General features: G+C 43.1%; 2 protein-coding genes across 2 annotated transcripts; both read left to right on the top strand.

Moving 5' to 3' along the window:
• The first annotated feature begins 240 nt into the window (after positions 1 to 240).
• On the top strand, positions 241 to 6,884 carry GGPS1 (geranylgeranyl diphosphate synthase 1). Its single transcript, XM_061568417.1, is given in 7 exon segments — positions 241 to 356; positions 1,751 to 1,867; positions 2,320 to 2,390; positions 3,579 to 3,734; positions 3,736 to 3,879; positions 4,803 to 5,048; positions 5,261 to 6,884. Coding segments are annotated over 6 exon segments (918 nt in total). The 5' UTR covers positions 241 to 356; positions 1,751 to 1,791; the 3' UTR covers positions 5,486 to 6,884.
• Positions 6,885 to 7,792: 908 nt separating this feature from the next.
• TBCE (tubulin folding cofactor E) lies at positions 7,793 to 22,548 on the top strand. The gene is given in 20 exon segments (XM_061568247.1): positions 7,793 to 7,804; positions 8,811 to 8,848; positions 10,142 to 10,242; positions 11,141 to 11,225; positions 11,643 to 11,843; positions 11,963 to 12,051; positions 12,921 to 12,985; positions 12,987 to 13,021; positions 13,692 to 13,794; positions 14,364 to 14,440; positions 14,870 to 14,965; positions 16,057 to 16,121; positions 16,374 to 16,438; positions 17,582 to 17,605; positions 17,607 to 17,735; positions 18,416 to 18,569; positions 19,667 to 19,732; positions 20,256 to 20,315; positions 21,583 to 21,674; positions 22,115 to 22,548. Coding segments are annotated over 20 exon segments (1,650 nt in total). The 3' UTR covers positions 22,208 to 22,548.
• Positions 22,549 to 24,224: the final 1,676 nt, after the last annotated feature.

The following is a 24,224-nucleotide window of genomic DNA, read 5'->3' as shown; positions in this document are numbered from 1 at the left end:
GAATAAGAAGAACCTCCCCGGAGTCAACAACAACAACAACAACCCCCGGTCGCCGCTAGAGGGTTGTTGTTGCTGTTTTGTTGTTCCGGCAATCGTGTTGCATTTCCCAACACGCATAAGCAGCTCGGCCACCCTCATTGGTGCAAATTTATTTTGCCGGACGCACCACGTGGCCGGCTCTGGTCCAATCGGAGTCGCGGGCAGGGGATGGGGGGTGGGGGGACTCTGCCTATGCGTTGTATGGAATTCGATGCCGGTATTGTGAATGGACTCGTTGCCGACAGTCGCGTTTTGTTGTGAGACGATCTCAGCTGTTGTTGTTGTTCACAAGGCGGGAGGACGCGGTCGTTCGGGGGGTAAGGTCATTTATAAACGTCCCTTTACCCGGCTGAGGTGGTGGTCTGGGTTGCGGCGTGATGAGAGCGAATGTCTTGGAGGTGTATGCGGTGCGATGTCACTCGTCATTATCAAGCAGAAATAACCAACAAGAAGAGCCGGTTTTTGTTTTCGGATTCGGTAAATTAAAAAAAATCAACGTTTAATAAGTACTCTCAGGTTTTTTCGGTAAAAAAAAATTATTCTAATAAAATAAAATGATAATAAATGAAAATAACTAAATTAAATCACGACCTACGTGACTTTACCGAAAAAAAACCTAAGAGTATGAATCCTTGCAGTCACGAAAGCATCAAATCTAGTTTAATAAGTAGCTGTCACGAGGCAGTCCCTTAAAGAGCCGTGTGGCTGTGGTGGTCACGATCAAAGTAAATGCAACAATAAGAAAATACTTTGACAATTTGCCAGAAAGGGTAAAGTCTATTCTTACTTTGTGTATCACTTTGATACGGGTAAAAAGTGTCCCATAGATATGCCCACTGGTCAATGCGGGTTTGTTGGTGGTCGGTGGTTGGCATCGTGCCGCATTGGAGTCAAACTTAGGTGGCTGTTCTCATTGGGAAGTTAACTGTTATTGCACCACTGCTCTCGCCGTTATTGTGCTGTATTCATAGGTATATTATTCCAGGAAAAGTTGAATGGTTTAACCTCAATACTTTTGAATATGAATTGCTTAAAGTTCACGTAAACCACAAACCATCATGTGCTCAGATGTTCAATTCATGCTGCCTTCTTTGTTCTGTTCTAGATTTGAAGCTTTCGTGACTGCAAGGATTCATACTCTTAGGTTTTTCGGTAAAGTCACGTAGGTAAAAAATAAATAATAAATAATAATAGAAATAAAATAATTATTATGACTTTACCGAAAAACCTAAGAGTATGAATTCTTTGTTCTGGTTTCTGGATGCTGACGTTCAGTTGAAGCATCAACTTGCCACGGATCTTAACCATGTCCATGAATCGAACTTGTATAGGGCATTATTTTAGTGGTGGTCAGTGATTTAAATCTTCAGTACAATCTGTATATTTATAATAAAGGTTTTTGGTTTAGTTCGCGTAAGTATAAATGCGTCGTAACCCTCCACCCGACAGCCAGTAATGTTTGTCACATAAACAACGCCACAATTATAAAGTTGGCATCAGCACAAATGGGGGGGGATGATGTATAACAAAGATGTGAAAAAGGGACCTGACAAAGTGGGTTTAGAGGTTTGAATAGTGCTCAGTGCTGGTTAACTATTTCATTAGTTTAGGTGGTAGGACTGGAATATGTTTTACAATTGTTTACTCCTCACCTGTAAACAAGTACTGTTATTCTTGCGTTTTATTTGCTTTGAACCTTTGGTACTTACAGTACTTGCAGTTGGGACACAACTAAGTCTCTGACGTGACAGCATGGCGGAGAGCGTAAAGGAAGATCAAACAGAGAGAATCCTCATGGAGCCGTACAACTACTTGCTTCAATTGCCAGGTTGGTCCTGAAGGCATTTCTGGGTTTCACGTTAACAAATCTGGAAATGCATAGTCAGACTATGGCAAACCAGTGAACTGGTAATGGAGAGAGGAAGGGCTCATTTAATGTCACTGTGAGTGAAGTTGAGTTGGTAATGTTATTTCTCACATGGAGGAGAAAGTTTAAGTTGCCACACTTGAATAATTAAACTCACAGTTCTACTGTGCAGCAGCTGTAGGATTTGGCGGAGGGTATAACGCATTGAAATGGTGCAGTATCATCACCCTCTTTGGCCATGATTACATCTTGATCTTGAATGTAAATGTACAGCCATGTATTAGTCCACTGCTGGATGAGTGCCATATGGATTGTTGGGGTTTATTGACCATATAATAATACTTTTACAATTACTGTCTTGTACTGTCAACGAATGTTGGCATGGGATTGTACAATGTGCTGCATTTATACAGGTGCGCAAATAAGGACCAAGCTCTCAAAGGCTTTCAACTATTGGCTACACATCCCTGAAGACAAATTACAGGTGGAAAATGTCACCACGGAAACATACCTATCAGTCTTACAAATTATTAGTCTAAAGTCCATGTATGTATTGATACAGCTGGTAGGCAGACACATCAATGTCTGTTACATTTTTAAGAGTTAAATAACCACAGTATGATAGTCGTTTGTCATACAGGCCTATATAAATGCAGGATGAAGGCCTCCCCAAGTCTTTTTTTTCAAGGGGATGTTTCACCATACTCTGCCATGTTGGTCAGTATGGGTTGGTGAAGGTGGTATCTAGGACTAGGGCCAGTTAGCTATCACTCACCACTAATATCAGCCGGGGCCAGGAATAAAACTGATTGCTGGGTTCATAGCACAGTTTGCTAACTCTTGTGCCACTGCTCCACCCCACTGATAATCCTTACACCACCACCATTCTATTACTATATTGCATTCTCAATGCATTTTTGTATTTCATTCTATTCGCTATCAGTTTGGCAAATATTGTCTACTAAACATGTAAAGATACATCAATTCTGCAATTGACATTAATTCTTACTCTCCAAATAAATGTTTTAAATCATGGGCTTAAGAGTTGATTATTCAGGATTTATGCAAATGTGTGCTAATATACATTTAGAATAATGGTATCTACAAGATAATGAGCAAATCATATGGCACAAAATACAGACAGCACAAATAAAAAAACGTACAGGATAAACTGAACAAACAAGACAACATGAGAGAATTTATGGGGTAGACGATACAAATGAGAAAGCAGACAGTCCAAAAAAATATACAACTGAGACAGAAGATTAGATGTAAGGAAGGAGTCTGTACAAATGAGATAGAATACACAACACAGCACAAATGAGACACGAGCCACGCAGTACAAATGAGATTGTAACTGCCATATTGTGACAATTCATCTGATCCCTCGAGGGGTGAATATTTACACAGCTCCGTGATTTGTTTTTGGGTTGTGTACCGCGTGTTGTTCGACACGATGTCTCACATTTGGCTGCACAGTGCTGGGAGTATCTTCAGGCAACTGAATTCAAAACATCGGACATCGTGCCAAACAACGCATGCGGTACAAACTGAAAATACATCAGAGAGCCATACAGCACATCCTCAAAAATCCACAAGTGAATCTTTACATGTCCGCTGTTATAACATACTTTTGCAGTGCGTCCATGTTCACGTCGCCCATCCGCCGCAGATTATAATGGAGGTGACGCAAATGCTGCACAATGCGAGTTTGTTGGTGGACGACATCGAGGACAACTCGAAGCTGCGGCGCGGCCTGCCCGTGGCGCACAGCATCTACGGCATTCCCTCTGTCATCAACTCCGCCAACTACGTTTACTTCCTCGGCCTTGGAGAAGGTGCTGACGCTCGGCCACGCTGACGCCGTCGCCCTGTTCACCAACCAGCTGCTGGAGCTGCACCGCGGCCAGGGCATGGACATCTACTGGCGTGACTCTTACACCTGCCCCAGCGAGGAGGACTACATCCGCATGGTGAAGTTGCCTTGGGCATCACACTCACGCCTGTGTAGCATGGCTTGTGTTTCTGTGTCTTCCGGTTGTTATTTTACGGTACAAGAATAGTTTTTTTATGTAGGAATACAAACCTTCCCCCACTGACTAAAAATAATTAACTTCTTATACAATTTGGATCACCATAGCATCTTAATGCAAGTGAATCACAAGATGCTGCGCACAAACTGAACATTTACATCGTAGAGAGAAAGTCATAGGCAAATATAAAAAGGAAGATCGAGAGGACTTCAAAGTTCAAGTTCAAAGTTCATTTATTAGATATAGCCCTGTGAGCCATTTGGCTCTTGAATCGGGTGCAACCGCAACAAACAAAAAACAAAAACATGAACAAGAAAACATCTTAAAGTGACTATGTGCAAACAGAAAATCCAGGAAAAGACAGCAAAATATTACAGAAAAATCACCATACACCAACCCTGTGCAAATATCCCAGTGGGATGCAAGTCAAACAACAACAACCACAAGACAACTTACATTAAGGCCATCAGTCTAACTCTGTACTACAACAAACAAACATGGCCAAACCAAAAAACTTTTCTAAAATCACCAACCAGAGAGAATCGACAGCATGTCTTTAGTATTATGTAGATATATGGGATCTGCATCCTGGATTGTCCATTGTTAGACATTTGTTATTATGTATCATTAACACTTATTGGGGTGATGTCACTAGAATGCCATAATGGCGTGCTTGCCTATATTTTATCGTATTTCTTTTTCTCATTAACAAAAGTTAAAACTCCTGTTTGACATCCTTGCTTTGTATCCACAAAATAAGAGCTGATATTTTTTTAGCCGCATCTTCCTTTTAGAAGAGTGCCGTGATAAGAGCATTAGTGCAGGTTGCCTGACATGCTGAACGCGTTTCTCTGTCCTGGTAGGTTCTGCGCAAGACGGGCGGTCTGTTTGGACTTGCGGTGGGGCTTATGCAGCTGTTCAGCGAGAACAAAGCCAACCTGCGGCCAATACTTGACACGCTGGGGATGCTCTTCCAAATTCGGGATGACTACGCCAACCTGCGCTCGCAAAAGTACATGGAGAACAAAAGTTACTGCGAGGACCTGACTGAGGGAAAGTTTTCCTTTCCGCTCATCCACGCCATACAATCGGAACCTAATTGCACACAGGTAATTGAGGGTCTTACTTGTGTCTCTTTGGAAACATTTCCCAAATATTGAATTGAATAGATGGTAAATGTCCTAATTTAAACGTTGGATGTGTACTCGCCATGTACATGAGCTACTCGTTTTTCTGCTTGCATCTCCCGTCTTGATGGTTAGTCTTCCTACTTTTTCAGCCTTCACAAGCCTGACCCTGCAATTGTCTCCGTCACCGACAGGTGCTGAGCATCCTGCGAAAGCGGACAGAAGACATCGACGTCAAGCGGTACTGTGTCGAGCATCTGGAACGCTTGGGCTCCTTCGAGTACACGAGGCAGACTTTGTTGCAGCTGGAGAAGCAAGCGTACAAGCAGATTGCCGAGCTGGGTGGAAATCCACTCCTGGAGGCGCTGGTCAAACACCTTGCGGAGATTTTTCAGCAGGAACCAAATGCACAGGAGTAGGGAACGCTGCACTAACTCCTTGGTATTGTACATTCAGTGCATGTGGTGTTCGCGTCCATTCTCGTGGCGCAAGGCTATCGCTGAAGAAGCAGCACTGTGCGAGCTATTGCAGTAGTACACGCAATCGTGCGGAATGCACTTGGACAGAACACGGATGGAGGGTAACGTTATTCGAATGCCAGTGGTGTTTCTGCCCTTTGGTGCTCTGACCATGCTCTTTTTTAGTACTTCAGGGCATTGTATGAGTAGATGTTTCTGAAATATAAAATGTAAGTTGAAAAAGTAGAGACGCACAATTGACAATGCAATCGACTAAATGATGAATACAATTCCAACCTGTTAATTCACTGCTGCATGCAGGTAGACCCACACCACATCAATCATGGGGTTTGTTTGACGATACTTTGCTATGCTGGTCAGTCGCTTGATGAAGAGGAAGCCTAGGACTAGTTACAAAAATAACTGATTGGAGCCAAGGCTGGGAATTGAAAATGGGTTCACAGGTTCATAGTGCAACGCCACAAACTGCGGCGCTGCCACTCCACACGTCGATACAATTATTGAGCAAAATCAATTTTAATGTAATGGTGACACGGAAGCCAAATGTTAATTGCACCTTTCATCAGTGTTACATTAAGAGGAAGTGCAGCAAATTTCCTTAATATCCATCTTGTATGAGTAGACGTAATTGCAAAACGGGAACAGAAGGATAGTCTCGCCATTCTAAAAGATAAAACGTAACATCTAAAGAAGAACACTGCATTATTTTGCATGGGGTGTATGATATATCAGATTGTCACGACTGATTTTATACACGCGCAGGATGCTTGCATTTGCCAGACTTTAATTTGCATTTGTCTGAGTTGACACATACTAATATGAGATTCACCATTGCCTGGAGAAGTCTCATAAAACCACTTAAGACTGCTGTATCCAGAACTAGTTCCTAAACGTTGCTGATGAAAACATACCCCAGTTTGATGCAGTACGCCTCATTTTTAAGTGAAATGGAAAGAGTTGGTACACTCGTAAATGTAACACTTACATAAATAAGTGTTAAGTGCACACCTTGTGTGCAAATTATGAAAACACACAGGCGTTTGTGATTCAGTCAATACCGCAACAATTACATTTGGAATTTTTTACAATTGTTTACACTGAAAAATGTATGGTTTAACTTTGCAATATTTCATTTAATTACGTTTTAGTGTTGGAGTGTAATGGTGTACTTGTGCAACTTTTCTACACGGAACACGACTTTTTTTGTATTGAATGCCAAACATAGTTAAATAAACGCTTTGAAATACAACGTGATAAATGCAATGTACACAAATGTTCGTGATTTTGTTTTCACTTGTGTATCTTTGTTTGCAAATAAAGCCTCAATGCATTGTGTGTACCCTTTGGAATGACCTGTATGGATATTTACAGTTATTGGAAGCATTGTCACATCTTGCGGTTATAAGTTATTTTATGGAATTGTTTATTTTCAATGCGTCTATTGTATGGAGGTAATTTGATTCTCAGCCATGCCTAACCTCAATGATTAATGGGATCTGAATCGGCTCTGCCCCCCTCTACCAACCCACACCCTTCAGTGTGGTGAAGTATGGTCAAACAACCGCATCTAGGAGTGTTATAATGCTTATGTACACTTTAATTGGTTTGCATGACTCCTGCAGACACAAGAGGTGTTACATTTATGTACTGGCAGTCCTCGGTTTACGAATTCGTTCCTGGGACCCGTTAGGAAGTCTATTGTTCGTAAGTTGAAGACTGCTTGCACGTTGAACTTCTTTTGCACCGTACGTGCTAATCGGACGTGCGGGAAACATACATGTTCATATAACATACCTGTCAACCCATACGGTGTACCCGTATTGTACAGGGAAATTGAGTTTACGGGCAAAAAATGTCTTTGTGTTTCTCCCTTGTGATGGGACTTTGTCGGATGAACTTTAGATTTAAAAAGGGCATGGGGTGACCAATAAGGTCTGAATTGGTCTGTAATTAGGCACTGATAAGGGGTTGACAGGTATGCCTTGTACATGCTGATCTCGGATATTTAGACTAAACACGAATTTATACACCAACAAACGATAGCTCGGCGAAGAGGCCAAAAAATAAATGTTCAAACTCGTGCGTGACCTTGATTCTAAACGCGAAGGGGAAAATCCTGGATGACCCGGCGAAAAATCCACGGGGAGATGAGACGTGCAAAATGACACATGTTCACTTTAAGATGTTTTCTTGTTCATGTTTTTATCTTTTGTTTGTTGTTGCGGTTGCACCCGATTCGAGAGCCGAATGGCCCACAGGGCAATACCAAATAAATTAAACTGAAAACTGACAAAATAATTTAGGGATCGAACCCACGACCTCCTGCATGCCCGGCGAGGTAGTTGACATCTCATCGCGGGCACCCCCCAGTGGCAGCTTTTGGGTAACAAAATAAAATAAAAATGTGACCCGGCACCAGGGCCTGCAATAGTTATTTGAACTTCTTTCGCGCCGTACGTAGCCAACTTGCAATAATCGGCAGCACAAACTAAAGACAAAGCAGCAGTTCTAAATAACCAAGTTCTCAATCTGGGTTATCTATTGATGTAATCGCAAGCGCACAGCTCCATATCGGAAGGAAGGTCGTTCCGTATTCTTGGTTCTTTCGGTAAAGTCACGTAGAAGGGAAATAATAAAAGAAGATAAATATAAAAAATATAAAAATGTATTGTTTTATTTTATATAAATCTAAAACAATAAAAAAACTTATTGTTTTATAGTAATCTTATTTTATTATTTATTAAAAAAAATATTGTTTTATTTTATATACATATAAAATTTTTTTATATTTATCTTATTTTATTATTTCCCTTCCACGTGACTTTACCGAAAGAACCAAGAATATGAATCCCTGCAGTCAACGAAAGCTTTAAATCAAAAGATCGTTCCGCTCTATGAAATGCAAACGCTCCCACGCGCCGATACTGCCTATGCGGTCTATGCTATTCACCTCACGCCCGTCGCATCTTCCGGGTGGAAACCGTGACCGGAACCACCGACGACTCTCGCGGGCTCAGCATTGTAAGTTAAAATTACATAACGTCACATTACAAAACGTTACTTTACACACCGTTACATTACACAACGTCACATTATCGCGCTTGTAATTACAACTATTCATTAACGTCGCATCATATTTCTCTATAATTGTGTCACACGCAAGGCACCGTCTCGGTATTCGTATAAGGCGGCGTTGCCCCCCGCCTACCGCTGTTCACATTTCGCGTTACAAGTTAATTGTTTTTGTTCGTGATAACATTCGCAGTCGCCTTGGCCAACGCGCTCCGTGACCAGCGTGGTGAAGTATGGTCGAACGACCCCCCCCCCCCCCCCCCCCCCGCTTGAGTTGACATCGCGCGGTCGAGGCCTTCAACCAGCAGTAGATTGGCAGTCGGGCAGCACAATTATTATTTATTGTATTGCTAACAGTTGTTAACGTGTACAGTCATCGTATAGCTCAGACACATACACTTAACGACTGATATCCATACAGTGTTTTCGCGTGTAATATTGTTTGAATTGCGTAACAAATCGCGATTGATGATGTTGTTGATGATGATGATGATGCCATGGTCTCACAAGTTTATTGTTATTTAAAAGGCCCTTCAAGAGACACTGCGATGGCTGATGGAGGAGGCCTTCATCCAGCAGTGGATTGATCGTGGGTTATGATGATGATGATGCTGCCTCGTGTACCTGACCTGTCTTTCAGTGACTCACAGAGCAGACACCCACACAACAGTGGGACGCGCATCCTTGTGCAAATGAGAATACAGAATCAGAATCTTTATTTAGACTGCAGGAGGAATCCGATGAGCTATGAAGCTCTTTTTCACAGATGTCCAGTCTCGACGCTGGGATTCACAAGGCATGCTTAACCATACTGCTCCCATCATATCCCTCTGTCATTTCCACTTCTGGATGAAATTATTCCCCATACAGTGTGTGTTAGGTCATTGGGGGTGACGACCATACTTGGCCACGCTGGTCAATGTCAAATTGTCGCAGGTGGGGAGCATAGATTCAAGTTCAAGTTCATTTATTAGGTATAGCCCTGTGAGCCATTCAGCTCTTGAATCGGGTGCAACCGCAACAAACAAAAAACAAAAACATGAACAAAAAAAACATCTTAAAGTGAATATGTGACTAAGTGCAAAGAGAAAATCCAAGAAAAGACAGCAAAAATATTGCAGAAAAAACACCGTACACCAACGCTGTGTGCAAAAATCCCAGTGGGATGCAAGTCAAACAACAACAACAACCACAAGACAACTTAGATTAAGGCCATCAGTCTAACTCTGTACTACAACAACACAAACATGGCTAAACCAATACACTTTTCGAAATCACCAAAATAAAGCCATGAAGGCAATGAAAAAGCAATCATAGGAACTGACGGAATTTTAACAATAGATGCACATGAGCACAGGACAGCAATAGATTTTGCTGCACCACCCTGCCGAGGAACCATTGCGTGCATCCTGGGAGCAATCTTAAAACAACCCAGAGATCTTGACGAGATCAGGGGCATTCTGGAAGGTGCTTTGGTCACAATCTAAGAACTCCCAAGACGATCCACATCTGCTGTCATTCCAGGGCGATGGACGAGGTGCCTGAAGATGTGCTTGGGAGGCGAGTGCTCAGCGATGGAGAGTGTGGCAGGGTGCGCTTCGTAGGCGAGGTGCCTCCGACACAGGGTAAAGACCCCTTTTTGACATCTCCCGTCTCAAGCCCGTACGCGTCCCTGATCGTAGTCCTGACCCATCGACCCGGATTTCATCTCTCATACCACTACCGCTAGCCCAGGGAAACCCACAGCCCGCAACTTAATTTTATAAGGCTCGCGGATCAATTACATCTACCACTTCATATCCAGCCCGCAGACAATAATTATATCAGTCACTGCAAGAATCCACACTAATGGGGTACTCGGTGGGAATATTTTTGACCTAGTAACAATGTGCTTCTTATGTTAGCATGCTCCGTAAATGCAAGCCCTAATAATGTTTTACTTTGTTGCAGTTTTTAATGATGCTTAGGTGTAAATGTGTGGTCCACCAAAGGTATTTGAAAGTCCTTTTCAGCCCTCATTAAAGAAGATTTCACCACACCAGGCCTCCACTAACCCCCCCCTGCAGTGCCAAATATGAACCGTGGACCGTATGTGAGTGATGTGTACTGGGTGACTCCTGTAGCTTCTAAACATACAGCTGAGCATGACTTTGCATACAGGCGGTATGTACAAAGCTGTTTATATTGAGGCAGATTTTGTGTAATATCGCCGCTGGCCCTGGGGCTCCCTGTCCAATTTCACCCCTCTTTGTAACCTGCTGCCTGAGGCCCATCTGGTCACTGGGCCTTTAGTGCAGCTACACTGCCTGCACAGTCAACAGCCTGTTCTAACTACGTGGGTCTGGCTTCTGCCCAGACCTTTTCGTGCCCCGGAACATGCCGTAATGTTGCCCCTATGGTTTTTCCCCACATTTTTATATAGCACCTCGAGATGCGCTAGTATTGCGATGGTTTATGAATTGATACTCTCATGTGCTGGTTGAAAATTATGTTTCATGAGCTTTGGTATTGGCTGCTGGACAGGACTGTGGTTTGGTGTGGAGTGGGACAACCCGGAACGCGGCAAACATGACGGGAGCCACGGCGGCGTTCGTTACTTCCACTGCCAGTGAGGAAAGACCCAGTCCCACACCACAGTTATTCATCACAGCATTGCTCAACACTCATGTGCCCCGCTGTACACGAGAATAAAACATCGCTATTGACCAACATTTTTATAATACCAAGAACCTCATTGAGGTGAGTTAGAATTTGCAACACTTTGAGAAATTTATTTCACCTTGGTTTGCATGACTATTTTTGTTAAATCGTTTGAATTTTGGTTTCTATCATGTAAACAAATGTGGTCTAATGGAGAAGACGGGGTGCAATTGAAAGACTGCAAGGTGCATTTTGATGGTGTCAATTAGAGCAATGGGGATTAGGAATGTTTGCCACAAAACATGCAGGTTTGTTGAGATGTTCATAGAGCAAACAGAGGTGACTGAACGCTTCTGCACACAGTTATCTTGTGCATCATTCGCAGACACCCGACGGGGGGCTCCTTCATCCGGCCCAAGAAGGCAGACCTGGGGGTGCCGTTTTTATCGGCTGTGCGGGACAAGTACGCACAGCTCGAGGACGACATGGGAGAACTCCCTCAGGAGTACACGTCTTCTGCGGGCTCCACATCGCAGAAGATTCCCATGCAGGTTGTGGGAATGAAGAAGATTTTCCAGAAACAAAGGTAAGGAAACCGTTGTACGTTGAATTCAGCGGCGTGACAACTGACGTGGCGATGATGATGATGATGCGATGATTGTGATGCGATGATTATGATGCATTGTACATTGTGTGCCAGTGCAGTTGCCTTGAGAGTCTGAAGATTGTGGCCTTGTCTGGACTCGGGGTGAACAGTCCTGGCCCAGCAGAGGCCATCCGAGAAGCATGTCCCAGTATCCTTGGCTATCAATGCAGTTTTTGCTTAACGCATTAAGAATACTAATGATGTACAGCCTATTGTCAATTCACTGCTGGATTAAGGCCTCTCCATGCCCTGTCAGGTTATGGGGGTAGTTTCAGCACACATCACCATGACGGGTTAGTGCCAGTTATTGAAGAGGGGCGGGGTGGCAGGTGTCACACTCATTACACACAAAGTGCTTGCTACAATTAAACCACACTACCTTGCTGATTTTGTCAAGTAGTATAAATCATCACGCGAACTTCGGTCATCCCGCAGCGGCTTTTGGCGGGCCATCGAACAAAGACGGTTACCGCATCACGCACTTTCAGATGCGCTTCTGCAGCCATCTGGAACTCTCTTCCAATATTAAAAAGCCCCTGGAGTTTAGCACTTTTAAATCTAGATTGAAAACGAATTTCTTTCAAACTGCTTTTTTGTGTTTAGTTTGTTGTCCTTTCCCGCACCTCCGATTAGCACGGTTGGCTACGTATGGTGCGAAACAAGTTCAACATACATACGTATCGATTGCCACTGATGTTAGCTGGTGCCAGGAGCTGAACCCAGGTCGCCGAGGTCATCGCGCAGTGCGATGGCTACTGTGCTCCAGCTCCACTCCTAACTCTTTAACTTTGTAAGATAAAGATAGTGTTTCACAGTTCGATGCTTGGGGCATCGAATCACTATTGTTTTATTCAGTCCTGCAGTTTACATAAATACATACAAACGGATTATCATTGAATACATAAGAGAAAAGTTCTGGTGACACAATTGCGATGACATTAACGGGTCACATTTCACACTTCATCCGATGATTGTAAAAGCTTCTAATCTTCGTGGTCCTTCATGAATTGGCATCAGATATCAGAGATCTCGACATCTCACGGAGTTTATTGCCTTCGTGGCAAGAGGTGGCCCTCATCACAGGGACAGCTGTGCAACTTGTCCATCCTGATCCTCAGGTGAACCTACATGCATTCATCTACTCAGTTGGAATTTTGGAATATATATAGTAAACGTATTTACATTGTTTTGCTGAGCTTGAATTACAGATCGGGCGGTGATGAGTGCTCATTCACTCACCTTTTTTTTATTGTCCTTCCCCTGCACCTATTAGCACAGTTGGCTACATATGGTAGGAAATAAGTTCAACATACGTACAACTGGCTCACCAACCCCAATAGCAACATATCGTGTTGCTAATCACCCTGTTAAACGAAACGAGAAGTCAGTCCTACACATTATTGCTTTCACATACCGATATTTTTTTTATAAAACAACCAATATTTTACATGAGTCATTTTGTTCATGTGGCTTGCAACATGCAATGCATAGTATTACATACAGGCTAATGGTATAACATACATGTGATAGCACTTAATCCAGGGAAGCCTCAATGAGTCTCAGTACTTTTTCAGGAGGGTTCTGTGTGAGGTATTTGGCCAACTTCTGTCAGCACAGCCAAGTTCTTTATGGTAGCTCCTGCATTTGCTTTACCCAAATGGACATTTTAACAAAGCCCAGCTGCTCTATATGGCGCAAACCCACAACAAGTTGGATTGCTCGATGTGTTAGTTGCAAGCAAAACGGACTAAGCACTAAGTGTATTTGTTCTATTTGCGTGGCATGCAGCAAGAATCGTCTCGACATTCCTGAGACACCCAGATCGCTGTCCCCCTGCTTCTCCAACCTGACAGTCCTGGTCCTCAATTCCTGCTCATTAACTTGGTCACAGGTGGGCATGTGGGTGCATACGCGCATAATCACCTGCATGTGCACCATGCACACCATGGCTATCGCGTTACTGTGAAGTTAAAAAAAACAATTGAGGTTTTTTTCGGGTTAGATCGTGTAAATATAAATGCGTTATTAAACCTGGTCACCACCCGACACAGCCAATTAGTAAGGTTTGTCACGTAAACAAAACGTGCCAATTCGTTACGAGTACAGCACTAACCGGTGTGTTGGAGAGTAAGCCCACAGCATTTACAATTCGAGTACGATGTTTCGCTGGTAATTACAACCAGCTTCATCAGACAATAGCCAGAATTGTGGATACTTCTTCCTGTTTTGCTCTTAAATAGAGGGGGTAAAGGTGATGCCATCACCTTGAGCCTATCAGGTGCGAAGACCAGAGGGGGGTTAATGTAGCTCTTCACCGTTAACCAACATACAAAATGAAACAGCTGGCGGGGTTAGCCGTATTATTGTTGGATGTTCCTGTAAGCAATGGAGAGGATGTGAACATCATAAATTCCAGCGCTGTGATGTCTGTGTCTCCTGTGTGTGTGTGTGTGTCGGCAGGTGCTGGTGTGTGCCGAAATGTGGCCAAATGTGGAACACCTTGAGTTGCTGAAGAACAATATCACTACTCTCGAGAAGTGAGGATTGGAAGGACAGAGTGTTTAAGCTAAATCACCCATTCTAATATTACACTAACACTTTACAGCTAAGGTTGAAAGGGTCTATCCTTTATCCCTGTCTGTCCATCTGTAATGGGGGGGGGGGGGGGGGAGGAGGGCACTATATTGAATTTAAAGATGATTCAGTATAAACAAAACGTTGGTATAAAGTTGCATTCCTATAAGGGGCTTACCCTGTTTCAAACTAACCAAATTGATGGATGATTTTCTCAACATTTGAGACATCATAGAAAAAAGGACTTTGCAAACGTGTTTTGCCCTGACAGCTACCCGTCAGTGTCCATACTGCTAAAGAAATACTTCCGAAGACAAACGCGTGACATAATCCATGCGTATGTTTTGACAAGATCTAACTTGTTGGTTTTACGATGGTTGTGTGATCTGCAGGCCGGTGGGCGTGCTGCAGACCTTGCGCAGCTTGAATTTGGAAGGCAACAGCTTGGAGGGCAACGAACAGATCAATCGCATCGCGATGTTGCCGAGGTGGGGCAAGGTGCAACACCCATGTTGAATGGCGCAAACACAGACATAAAGTACATCATTAAAATGAAGAGGACGTGTAGGCAGTAGTGTACATGTAAAAACTAAACTATTGCCACTTCATTCATTAACACTGCTTTATACCAAATACATATATTGTAAGTTAACATGTCTGGCAGTAACTCCTCTTTGCTCTGAAGGCGGGACATAACGGACTTTGCCAAAATCTGTATACAGTAATACCCCGGTTTACGTCGTTCCTGAAAGGTGCGACAGGCGAAAATCGAAACGTCAATCAAAGCGATTTACAGGCTGTAGGTGGCAGCGAAGGCTGAGAGGCTACGGATACGAGAAAGGACGAACGATGCTGTCAGCTACGTAAGTGTGAGGTTGAGGCAACGCAAATCCAGTAGTGGCATTCATAAAGTGACAACGTATTTGCAAAATGACATGAAAGGGTAAGACGTGAATCGGGATACTACTGTATGACCAAACAACATTTATTTCCATGGGTGGCATACACCAAAAAATATCTCAGCATTCACAAGGCACTCCTGTTTTAGGCAGTAGTGCCCAAATAATGATCATAGTTTATATATTTAAAAATGTAATTTTCATGATGAAAGTTCTGTATTTATTGTTGTGCACATGAAGAAAATAACGGTGGGGTTCATAACTTGAGTGCTATCATTTGTGCTGCTACCTGTTTCGTTCCTTATATAGAGGCGTAGATGTGATGATTTGTGGACTTCTCCACAAATCTGGTTGTCGCCTGATGAAGCTCGTTGTAACTATTGGCGAAACGTCGTACTCAGATTGTAAATGTGGCTTAACTCTCCAACACACCGGTGTGCTGTACTAGTGACGAATTGGCCACGTTCTGTTTACGTGACAACCCTTACTAGTTGGCTGTGTCAGGTGGTGGCGGGTTTAACGACACATATATTTATGCGATCTAACCCTAAAAAACCTCTATTATGGACAATTAGTAACTGCAGATGTGTGCTACGCACGTTGTGAAATTATGCTGGTGATAGTGCTGCCGATGGTCCCCAATAATGACGATGTTGACCTCTGCCTGTCCCCTGTTCTAGCCTGGAATCACTGCGGCTCGATGACTGTGGCTTGACCAGCGTTCACTTTGACGACGTCAAGTGCGGTGAGTCCGAATAAAGCGAATATAGCTTCCACCGTGGAATTCACCCACTGCGTGTGATCATAATTTAGTCAGCATTTTAATCTCGATGACGACTACTTGTGGAATTTCAGTTAAGATTTAGCCTGGATTTTATTTCATTGGTAGAATAAAAAATAAAAAAATAGCTCCTCCGTATTGTGGTTGATGAACTGTGTTCACATAACATGTTTTTCTATATACGTTGATTTTTGTTACTTTGCTTTGACATTCCAGGCTGCCAAACAAGTATGTTCCCCAAGCTGAAATTCTTATCACTCGACAACAATAAGATTTCAGAGGTACATTCCATTCATTCTAATACAGCAATAACAGCTTCTGCAAATAAATTAGATTACACTATGCAGTGCGTACACATATACAATTTACTTGAAAAATGTTTTTTACCCCAATTGTGTTTCGATTGTATGTATGTGGTCACCAATAAAAACAATGCTTTCCACGAATATTATTCAACAGGGGTGCCTTTTTATTGTTTTAGCTCCATCAAATTGACGTAGAAGACATTTCAAAATACCGATACTGTGTCGAATTGTATGTTATTTCTTACACATTTTTGCACTCCTATTCCTTTCCTGGGAATGCTGCCATGATGTAATGGTGAGCACATTGGACTTGTGGGTGCAGAAGTTGAAGCAACATTCTAAAATTCTCCCCCCCCCCACCTCAGCCTCCTTCCACAACCCCTGCACAGTGTAAATGGGTACACCGCAATCAGATGATTGGCGGGGCGCGCGTGGTGGAGTAAAATGTGGTTAAACTCGCCTCTTCCGAGACATCTGAAAGAGGAGTCCAAAATACCTTCCAGAAGGGCTCTCTAGAGCTCCTGCTAGTGGAGGCCCTTCTGCTCGAAGTGGCATGAACAAGCAATTGCAGGGCTGCACTTTTACCAACACCTTTCTCGTTACTCTTTGGTTCTTTCAGTAAAATCACGTAGATGAAAAATAATAATAACAATAATAAAATGAAAATAACTAAATTAAATCACGACGTTTCGGAGGCAACACAAGCTTCCGTCATCAGGTGGAACAGCCACAGTAATTTTGCTATGTGGTAATTTCCAGTAATTTTGCTGTGGCTGTTCCTCCTGATGACGGAAGCTTGTGTTGCCTCCGAAACGTCGTGATTTAATTTAGTTATTTTCATTTTTTTATTTTTTCATCTACGTGACTTTACCGAAAGAACCAAAGAGTATGGATCCTTGCAGTCACGAAAACTTCAAATCTAGCTTTCTCGTTGTTCTGCCATTTGTGAAAACTACTGGACATCTGTGAAAAAGGGCTTTATAGCTCATCGGATTTCTGCAGTGTCAATAAATATCCTGATTTCCCTGCTGCTTCCTTCTACTTGTGGTGTGCTGCTGCTGCTTCCCATGCCCTCATGCCCTTGTGCCACCACCGCTGTTCTCAACGTTCTCTGTGCAGTGGAGCTCGATGAATGAGCTGGACAAAGCTGCAGAGCCTGGAGGTGGTGAATCTGAGTCTGGAATACTTTGAAACGCCCGAGATAAATCAAAATACGGTTTGGCAGATCGTCATCGCCAAAATCGCACGTCTGCGGGTGCTCAACCACTCCAAGGTTCTTATTTGATTTATTTTATTCTTGTATGAGTAATGATAAAGTTTCAAAGTGGTGTTTTTCTCCGGGTCCTTTGTTTTTTCCCTCCACATTTAGAAACATACATTGAGATTATTTAGATTATTTTGGTCCTATAAATTTCCAAATCCATAATATCGGCTTTTTGGGTTAGATCGCGTACTTGTAACGAATTGCCATGCACTGTTTATGTGACAAACCTTACTAATTGGCTGTGTCGGGTGATAGCGGGTTTAACGACACATATTTACGCGATCTAACCCAAAAAAACCTATATTATGGATATTGGTCGCGAAAGCCTACATGTTAAATTTCCAAATTGATGCGCCACTTTGTTGAGCTATCATTTGTGGCCAGGTCACTTCTGAAAAATAAGTTATTACCTCAGTGGGCTTTGCCTGGTAGGATGGGGATGTTGATTTTTTCATTTGTATGTGTTTGGGTGATTTGTTTACCTTTCTTGTACTTTGCACGACTATCATGTCTGTACTGTTTGTTGTGATAACGTTCTGACCCACCCCGACTGAACATCTGTGAAAAAGTGCTTTACGGCTCATCGCATTCCTCCAGTATAAATATACTGATTCTGAGTTAGTGCAATAATTTGAGGACACACTGGAACCGATGCGTGCGCGTGTGCGTGCACGTGTACGTGGGTTCAGGTGTGCAGTAACGAGCGGAGCGGAGCAGAGCGTGACTACTTGAAGCGTTACGGCCTGGCTTGGCTCGAAGCCGGTGGCCGCCAGAATGGAGAGCTGGCAATCGCCAGCACGGAATTCACGGCGGCTCACCCACGCTACATGTCCATCGTACACAGTGAGACCATCCGTCACACTCTCTCTACAACAACACATCTGTAACCCGAGAGAGCTTTAAAGTAAACTTTTTAAATTACAAACTATTTTTTATTTTACCAGGTGTAAGGCCCACTGAGCTACATAGCTGTTTTTCAGAAGCGACCTGGCGATCGCAAATGATAGCTCAAAGAAGTGGCTTATCACTTGTGAATTTCTAGCAGTCAAATAATCTACACGCATGTTTATAAATATGGAGGGGAACACCGAAGGACCTGGAAAAAAATTCACATGACCGCAGGGAGAACATGCAAACTTCAAATATACAGACATCGGTGTCGGGATCGAACCCACGACCTCCTGTATACCAGGCGAGGATAGTTAACATCTTGTGAATTCAAAGCAAAGCTGGAGACCTTTTCCTTACTGTGAGCCAAATATGACTTCTAAACATCATTGGCAGGCCACACGTTAACACACACCTTCACGTTACCAAGTAATAAACTCTGTTGATGCATATGTTACTTGCGCTGTTCTGTGAATGTAAAAGCTGTACCATGTGGTATGCACAAACACTAAAGGCACGCGCGCACCATACGGTGAAGCTTTTAATATCCCAGGGCAGCAAACAAACATGTGTGCTGAAGTGACTGAGCACGCTAACATTTAAAATGTAGCCTTTGCAGGTCAAAAATGTTCTCTTCTCGTACCTGAATAGCGTGACTATGATGCTTGTAGCAATTGATAAATATTGTATACAGACCATTTCAAAGTGGTGTGCTTCATGTGACAGCGGGCTGTATGAAATGAAGTCGCAAGCTGGGTACGGCCGTGATCTGTGGACTTTTGTAGCAGCGTAATGTTTGGGATATTTAGAAAAATCTCTAAGGTAGTATTGTTGCATGCAGCATGAAACTTGAGGGACGTGAGAAAACACACTCATGTAGAGATGAAACAAGTTACGCAAAGATAACTTGCCAGTAACCTGCTTGCTCTACTGGTAGTTTTGGTGCATTATACTATGAAGAATGTGGCCAGTCTCCATTGGCCACAGGCTGTGTGGTCATGTAGGGCATTGTGAGCTTATGCCTTGTTACATCTTTGACTTTTTTTTCTCAGAGCATGGAGCACCTGAAGACTCGGAGTTAAAGGAGGAAGTCTTCACTTTGAAGAGCAAACTTGTCGGTGAGCAAACTGACTTCTATATATATTTTTTATTATTCGATCTGTATATCCTATTAAAACGTAAGAACAATTAAACATTATGTATATCTTATCAACATCTAGTTTACCAAGTATATGTCGTATTTTAGCCAAAGAATATGGGGTCTGTACTAATATTTGAACACGTAAAATATATGTATGCACTTGTGCAATGTGGGTCGACTTACCCGGGTGTGTGTGTGTAAGAGGAACGGTCGCGCGCCGCGCTACGAACCTGGCGAACCGAGTTCGATTCCCACTCACGGCCAACACCAGTGACAATGATCTGAACTGGTCCTGGGCCTCCCCTAGGTCGACTCAGCCTCAAATTAATACCTGGTGCGGTGTGTCAACATCGCCACTAGGGAGACAAAGGCTAACGGGCGTGGTGTTGGCCACCCACTCCCTCTCAAAGTGCTGATCATCAGTGCTCGCTAATAGCACTTGCTCTAACAGTCTGGTATAAAGGCTGTATAGGGGATCTTTGTCGTTTTGTCATTTGCAGCAATTAACATCACATGCCCCGACCTCGCGAACCACAAGACTGTAGAGAAAAAACTGCCAAGTAAGTACACCTGCCGCTTATTTTTATCGCGCGTGACTGAATGTAAGTCGTCAAAATGCAATTTAGATATCGAGGTCCAGTCGATTGAGCCGAATTCTGGCATTTATGGAGGCCGTGTGTAGCTCCTCTCCTCCGCTGCACGATGTTGTGTGGCAGTGGTTGAGGACGTGGTCCTCGGTGTGCGACGTGGAGCAGCAGTCGCAATTGGAGATTTTTTTTTTGCACTTGGTGCATGAGATGGGTGCAGAGGCCCATGTGATGCCTTCATGCATTTGTGTATGGCTCCCATTTTTTTTCGAGCCAGATCGAAGCCAGTGGGTTCCCTTTGTGGGGTCGGAAATGATTTGTCTGTTGTGGCCGCTTGTGTCTGCGCAACGCAGTGCCACTGACACTCTCCCATAGCCATCACTGCGAGGACAAGTATTTGGAACGTGCGTGAACTAAAGCAATGCAAGGTGCAATTACTGTTTACCTTTCAAGAATGATTTACTTAACCTTCATGCAAGAGTAATAAGACTTGAGTAGTCAACCATCATGACCAGGACCCAAGTCAAAAGTGAAAGTCCTCTCTGGATACTCTGTTTAGGATAAGTAGACCTAGTGAATCCAGTTTACTTGAATCTCTGGTCTTTTACTGAATCACATCAGAACATGGCAAGGCAGAAGCAGCGATCTATTACACCAATGATGAGCAATTAAGAATAGTCCCCAATGGCTTTTGATGTTCCCACTGTATTCTGGGTTCTTGAAAAACCAATAAAAAATGCTGACAAACAAAAGAATGGTCCACAATGGGGCTGCGGTTACTAATCGCAAACTGTGGACCACATAAGAAGCAACTACCTACTTGAATGATTCACTTTGCAGCATATCAGATGTTCATCAGGTTAGTGAGTCGTCTGTGTGAGTCTATGGGTCTCTATATACATCTATCTATGAGTATATCTCAAACCATAGACCGTGCAGTAACACGACTGCCGGCGCTTAGATCGTATGTGGAAAGCGTTTCAGATATTCAGCAGAATGTTCCTGAAACCACCCACTGGCTCCCTCATCAACCTCACCTTGAACACACAATTGTTGCTGGTCAACTGTCCATCGTACGAAGACGACTAGGATCCCATTATAGCGCACATACAAGAATGCGAAACAAACACTGCAAACATAACCCAACGTTGGAATAAATACATTGCCTTATTGATATGCCTTGACTATTCCACTGGTGATGCTGACGATGATAACGAGCAATGATAACCACTCCATGCAGACTCGATGACGGTACAGAAGCTTAAAGGAATGCTGTGCAGGCTGTTGAAGGTGCAGGCGTCGGACCTGGTGCTGACATACACGAGCCACAAGGTGAGTGACTTATTTCCCCTACCGCTTTCTACGCCCGGATTAGGGTTGTAAATCTACTTTTATCGTGATCGATAATTAAGGCGACAGTTTTGACACGGAGGTTATGGTGGATAAAACAGGCGTCGCAGCTACGTCGCAGGGCAGCACAGGGCAGTCCATTGCTGTACTGTACTTCTGTGCTCTCATGTCTATGCTGCCCACCTTCACCAACCCGTACTCACCAGCTTGGTGAAGTATGCTCAAGTCATCCCCACAACCTGCACGGTCTGTGGAGGCCCTCATCCAGCAGTGGATCACACAAGGACTATACGCGCACGTGCACATTATAGACACGAATTGATTGTTTGACTGTACCCTGGCTTTGTCCAATTGACAGTGGCTTTATATATTAGCTACGGCAATGTTTAATGATAACGTTTGTTCTTTCTGCGCGGATTCAGATGGAGGGGCAGGAGTTTGAATTGGACAATGATCTTCGGCCACTCAGATTTTACTCTATCGAGGATGGAGACAACCTGGTGGTCCGCTGGTAACGGTGATAAAATCATCAACAGTCATCTTCATTATTCCCATCGTCTTTATTATCAGTTCTGCTAAATGGTACTAAAACTGTTGTTGCAAAAACGTCACCTTTCACTTCACACTACAATTCGGTAGCACTCAAGGTGATATATGGCAACGTTTCTCTTGAAAATATTTTCCTTAGACCACAATGACGTATAATATCAAGGTTACCGTGGTAGATTTTTACGAGAAGAAAAATTGTCGGTAAACAATGTCACAATAAAATCCTGTGACGCCAATACTTGTGAACACTCAAATTACAGATAACTTATACGTTTGTGCATGAGAAATAAAGGATACATTAAATGATCCTGTGTTGTTTTATTTTGCAATCATTCTGCTGATATAACACAATTGTTTTTATCCTGGTGTGGTGATAATGTAAATATTGTCTGATAATGTAAATATTGTCGCGAGGACTCGGTAGATAGGGCGATAGGATGCACAACGTAAAGAGGCATTTAGTTGGTTAGGAACACCCATCCTTAAGCAGAGTTTGGCACTTCAAAACACTTCATTGATCGAGCACCCACTGGTCTGCAGGGAGGTGGCTATGGTTGCCCGAGAGGACGCGGGCGCGGTTTGGCTGCCACCTGATGGGATTTTGTTTAAATTTTTTTTCGGTCAGTTTTAGTTTTAAACAGTCCTGCTTTATATTCTTGGTTCTTTCGGTAAAGTCACGTAGAAGGGAAATAATAAAATAATATAAATATAAAACAAAAAATTCTCACGACGTTTCGACTGCAACACAAGCAATCATCATCAGGTGTGAAATCCACAGCAAGAATTTTATTTTTTTCAAATTTTCTTGCTGTGGATTTCACACCTGATGATGATTGCTTGTGTTGTAGTCGAAACGTGATCATTTTTTATTGTTTTATATTTATATAATTTTATTATTTCCCTTCTACGTGACTTTACCGAATGAACCAAGAATATGATTCCCTGCAGTCACGAAAGCTTTAAATCAAAAGTCCTGCTTTAGTCCGCTCCCTCCCTCCCCACCCACAATTTTTATTCCACACAATACAACACTCGCTACTCGTTAAACATTTCTCGCACGCTCGCTCTCCACCCGTGAGACACTCAGCCGATGCAAACTTCTCCACGGACCACCACCCAGCCCCCCGCACCCCTGGTGACAAAACGCATTTCACTTAGCTCTCTAAATACCACTAATACTAAATGATTCATATTACCGGCTACAAGGAGTTTTTTTTAGGGGGAGGGGCATTTTGATGTTCTGGTAGTTTAATCAGGGTCATTTACCAAACTACATTTTGAAATTAAATATGGGTAAAATATGAATGAGTTATTTTATTATTTTCTGATCAACGTGCAATTGCATCACAGCCATCGCGGACCACCGCTGGCCCAGGGAGCACACTCCGAGAGCCGCTGCTCGACACAACCACTCATCCTACGACACCGACGACACAACGGCTGCCACTCACTAATACTGCTCGTGGCACGCGGCACTCTCACTACACAACATTCACTAGGCCACACAAAGCTATTTTATTAGTTTGACTTTTATAGTTGTTTTTGGTTCCAATATTTGTCGTTTTAATCAATAAAAACTTGTTTCAAAGTCCTGCTTCATTAGCTATTCGTCTTTTACGTTTATACATATTTTAATCACCAAGAGAAAAGCTGGCGGAATTGGGCCTGCGTACTACTACTCGGCTGTTGGTGACGGATCGTATCTCACGGCCACTTTTTTACGAGCTATCAGCTGTACTTCTCTTTCATTCACTTTACGTAATGGATGTCGTGGGCAGGATCGATAACAGAACAGCATAGGTGCTCTGGCCGGGGAATTCATTTTTGGCTCATGCCAAGTTCAATACAAGTTCTTCTTGTTCTCGTCAGTGAATTTCTCCGGCTCGGTGCCACAGTGGTGGTTGGTAACCTGCTCGGGCTTCTGAAGTCCATGAAAATGGTTTGGCAAGGCTCCACATAAGCCGTTCCATGCGAACGTGCAAT

Source organism: Lethenteron reissneri, chromosome 41, assembly GCF_015708825.2.
Source record: "Lethenteron reissneri isolate LAM-NWPU_2019-01 chromosome 41, ASM1570882v1, whole genome shotgun sequence".
In the NCBI taxonomy this organism is placed as follows: Eukaryota; Metazoa; Chordata; class Hyperoartia; order Petromyzontiformes; family Petromyzontidae; genus Lethenteron; species Lethenteron reissneri.
This window is presented reverse-complemented; position numbering and strand designations above follow the sequence as displayed.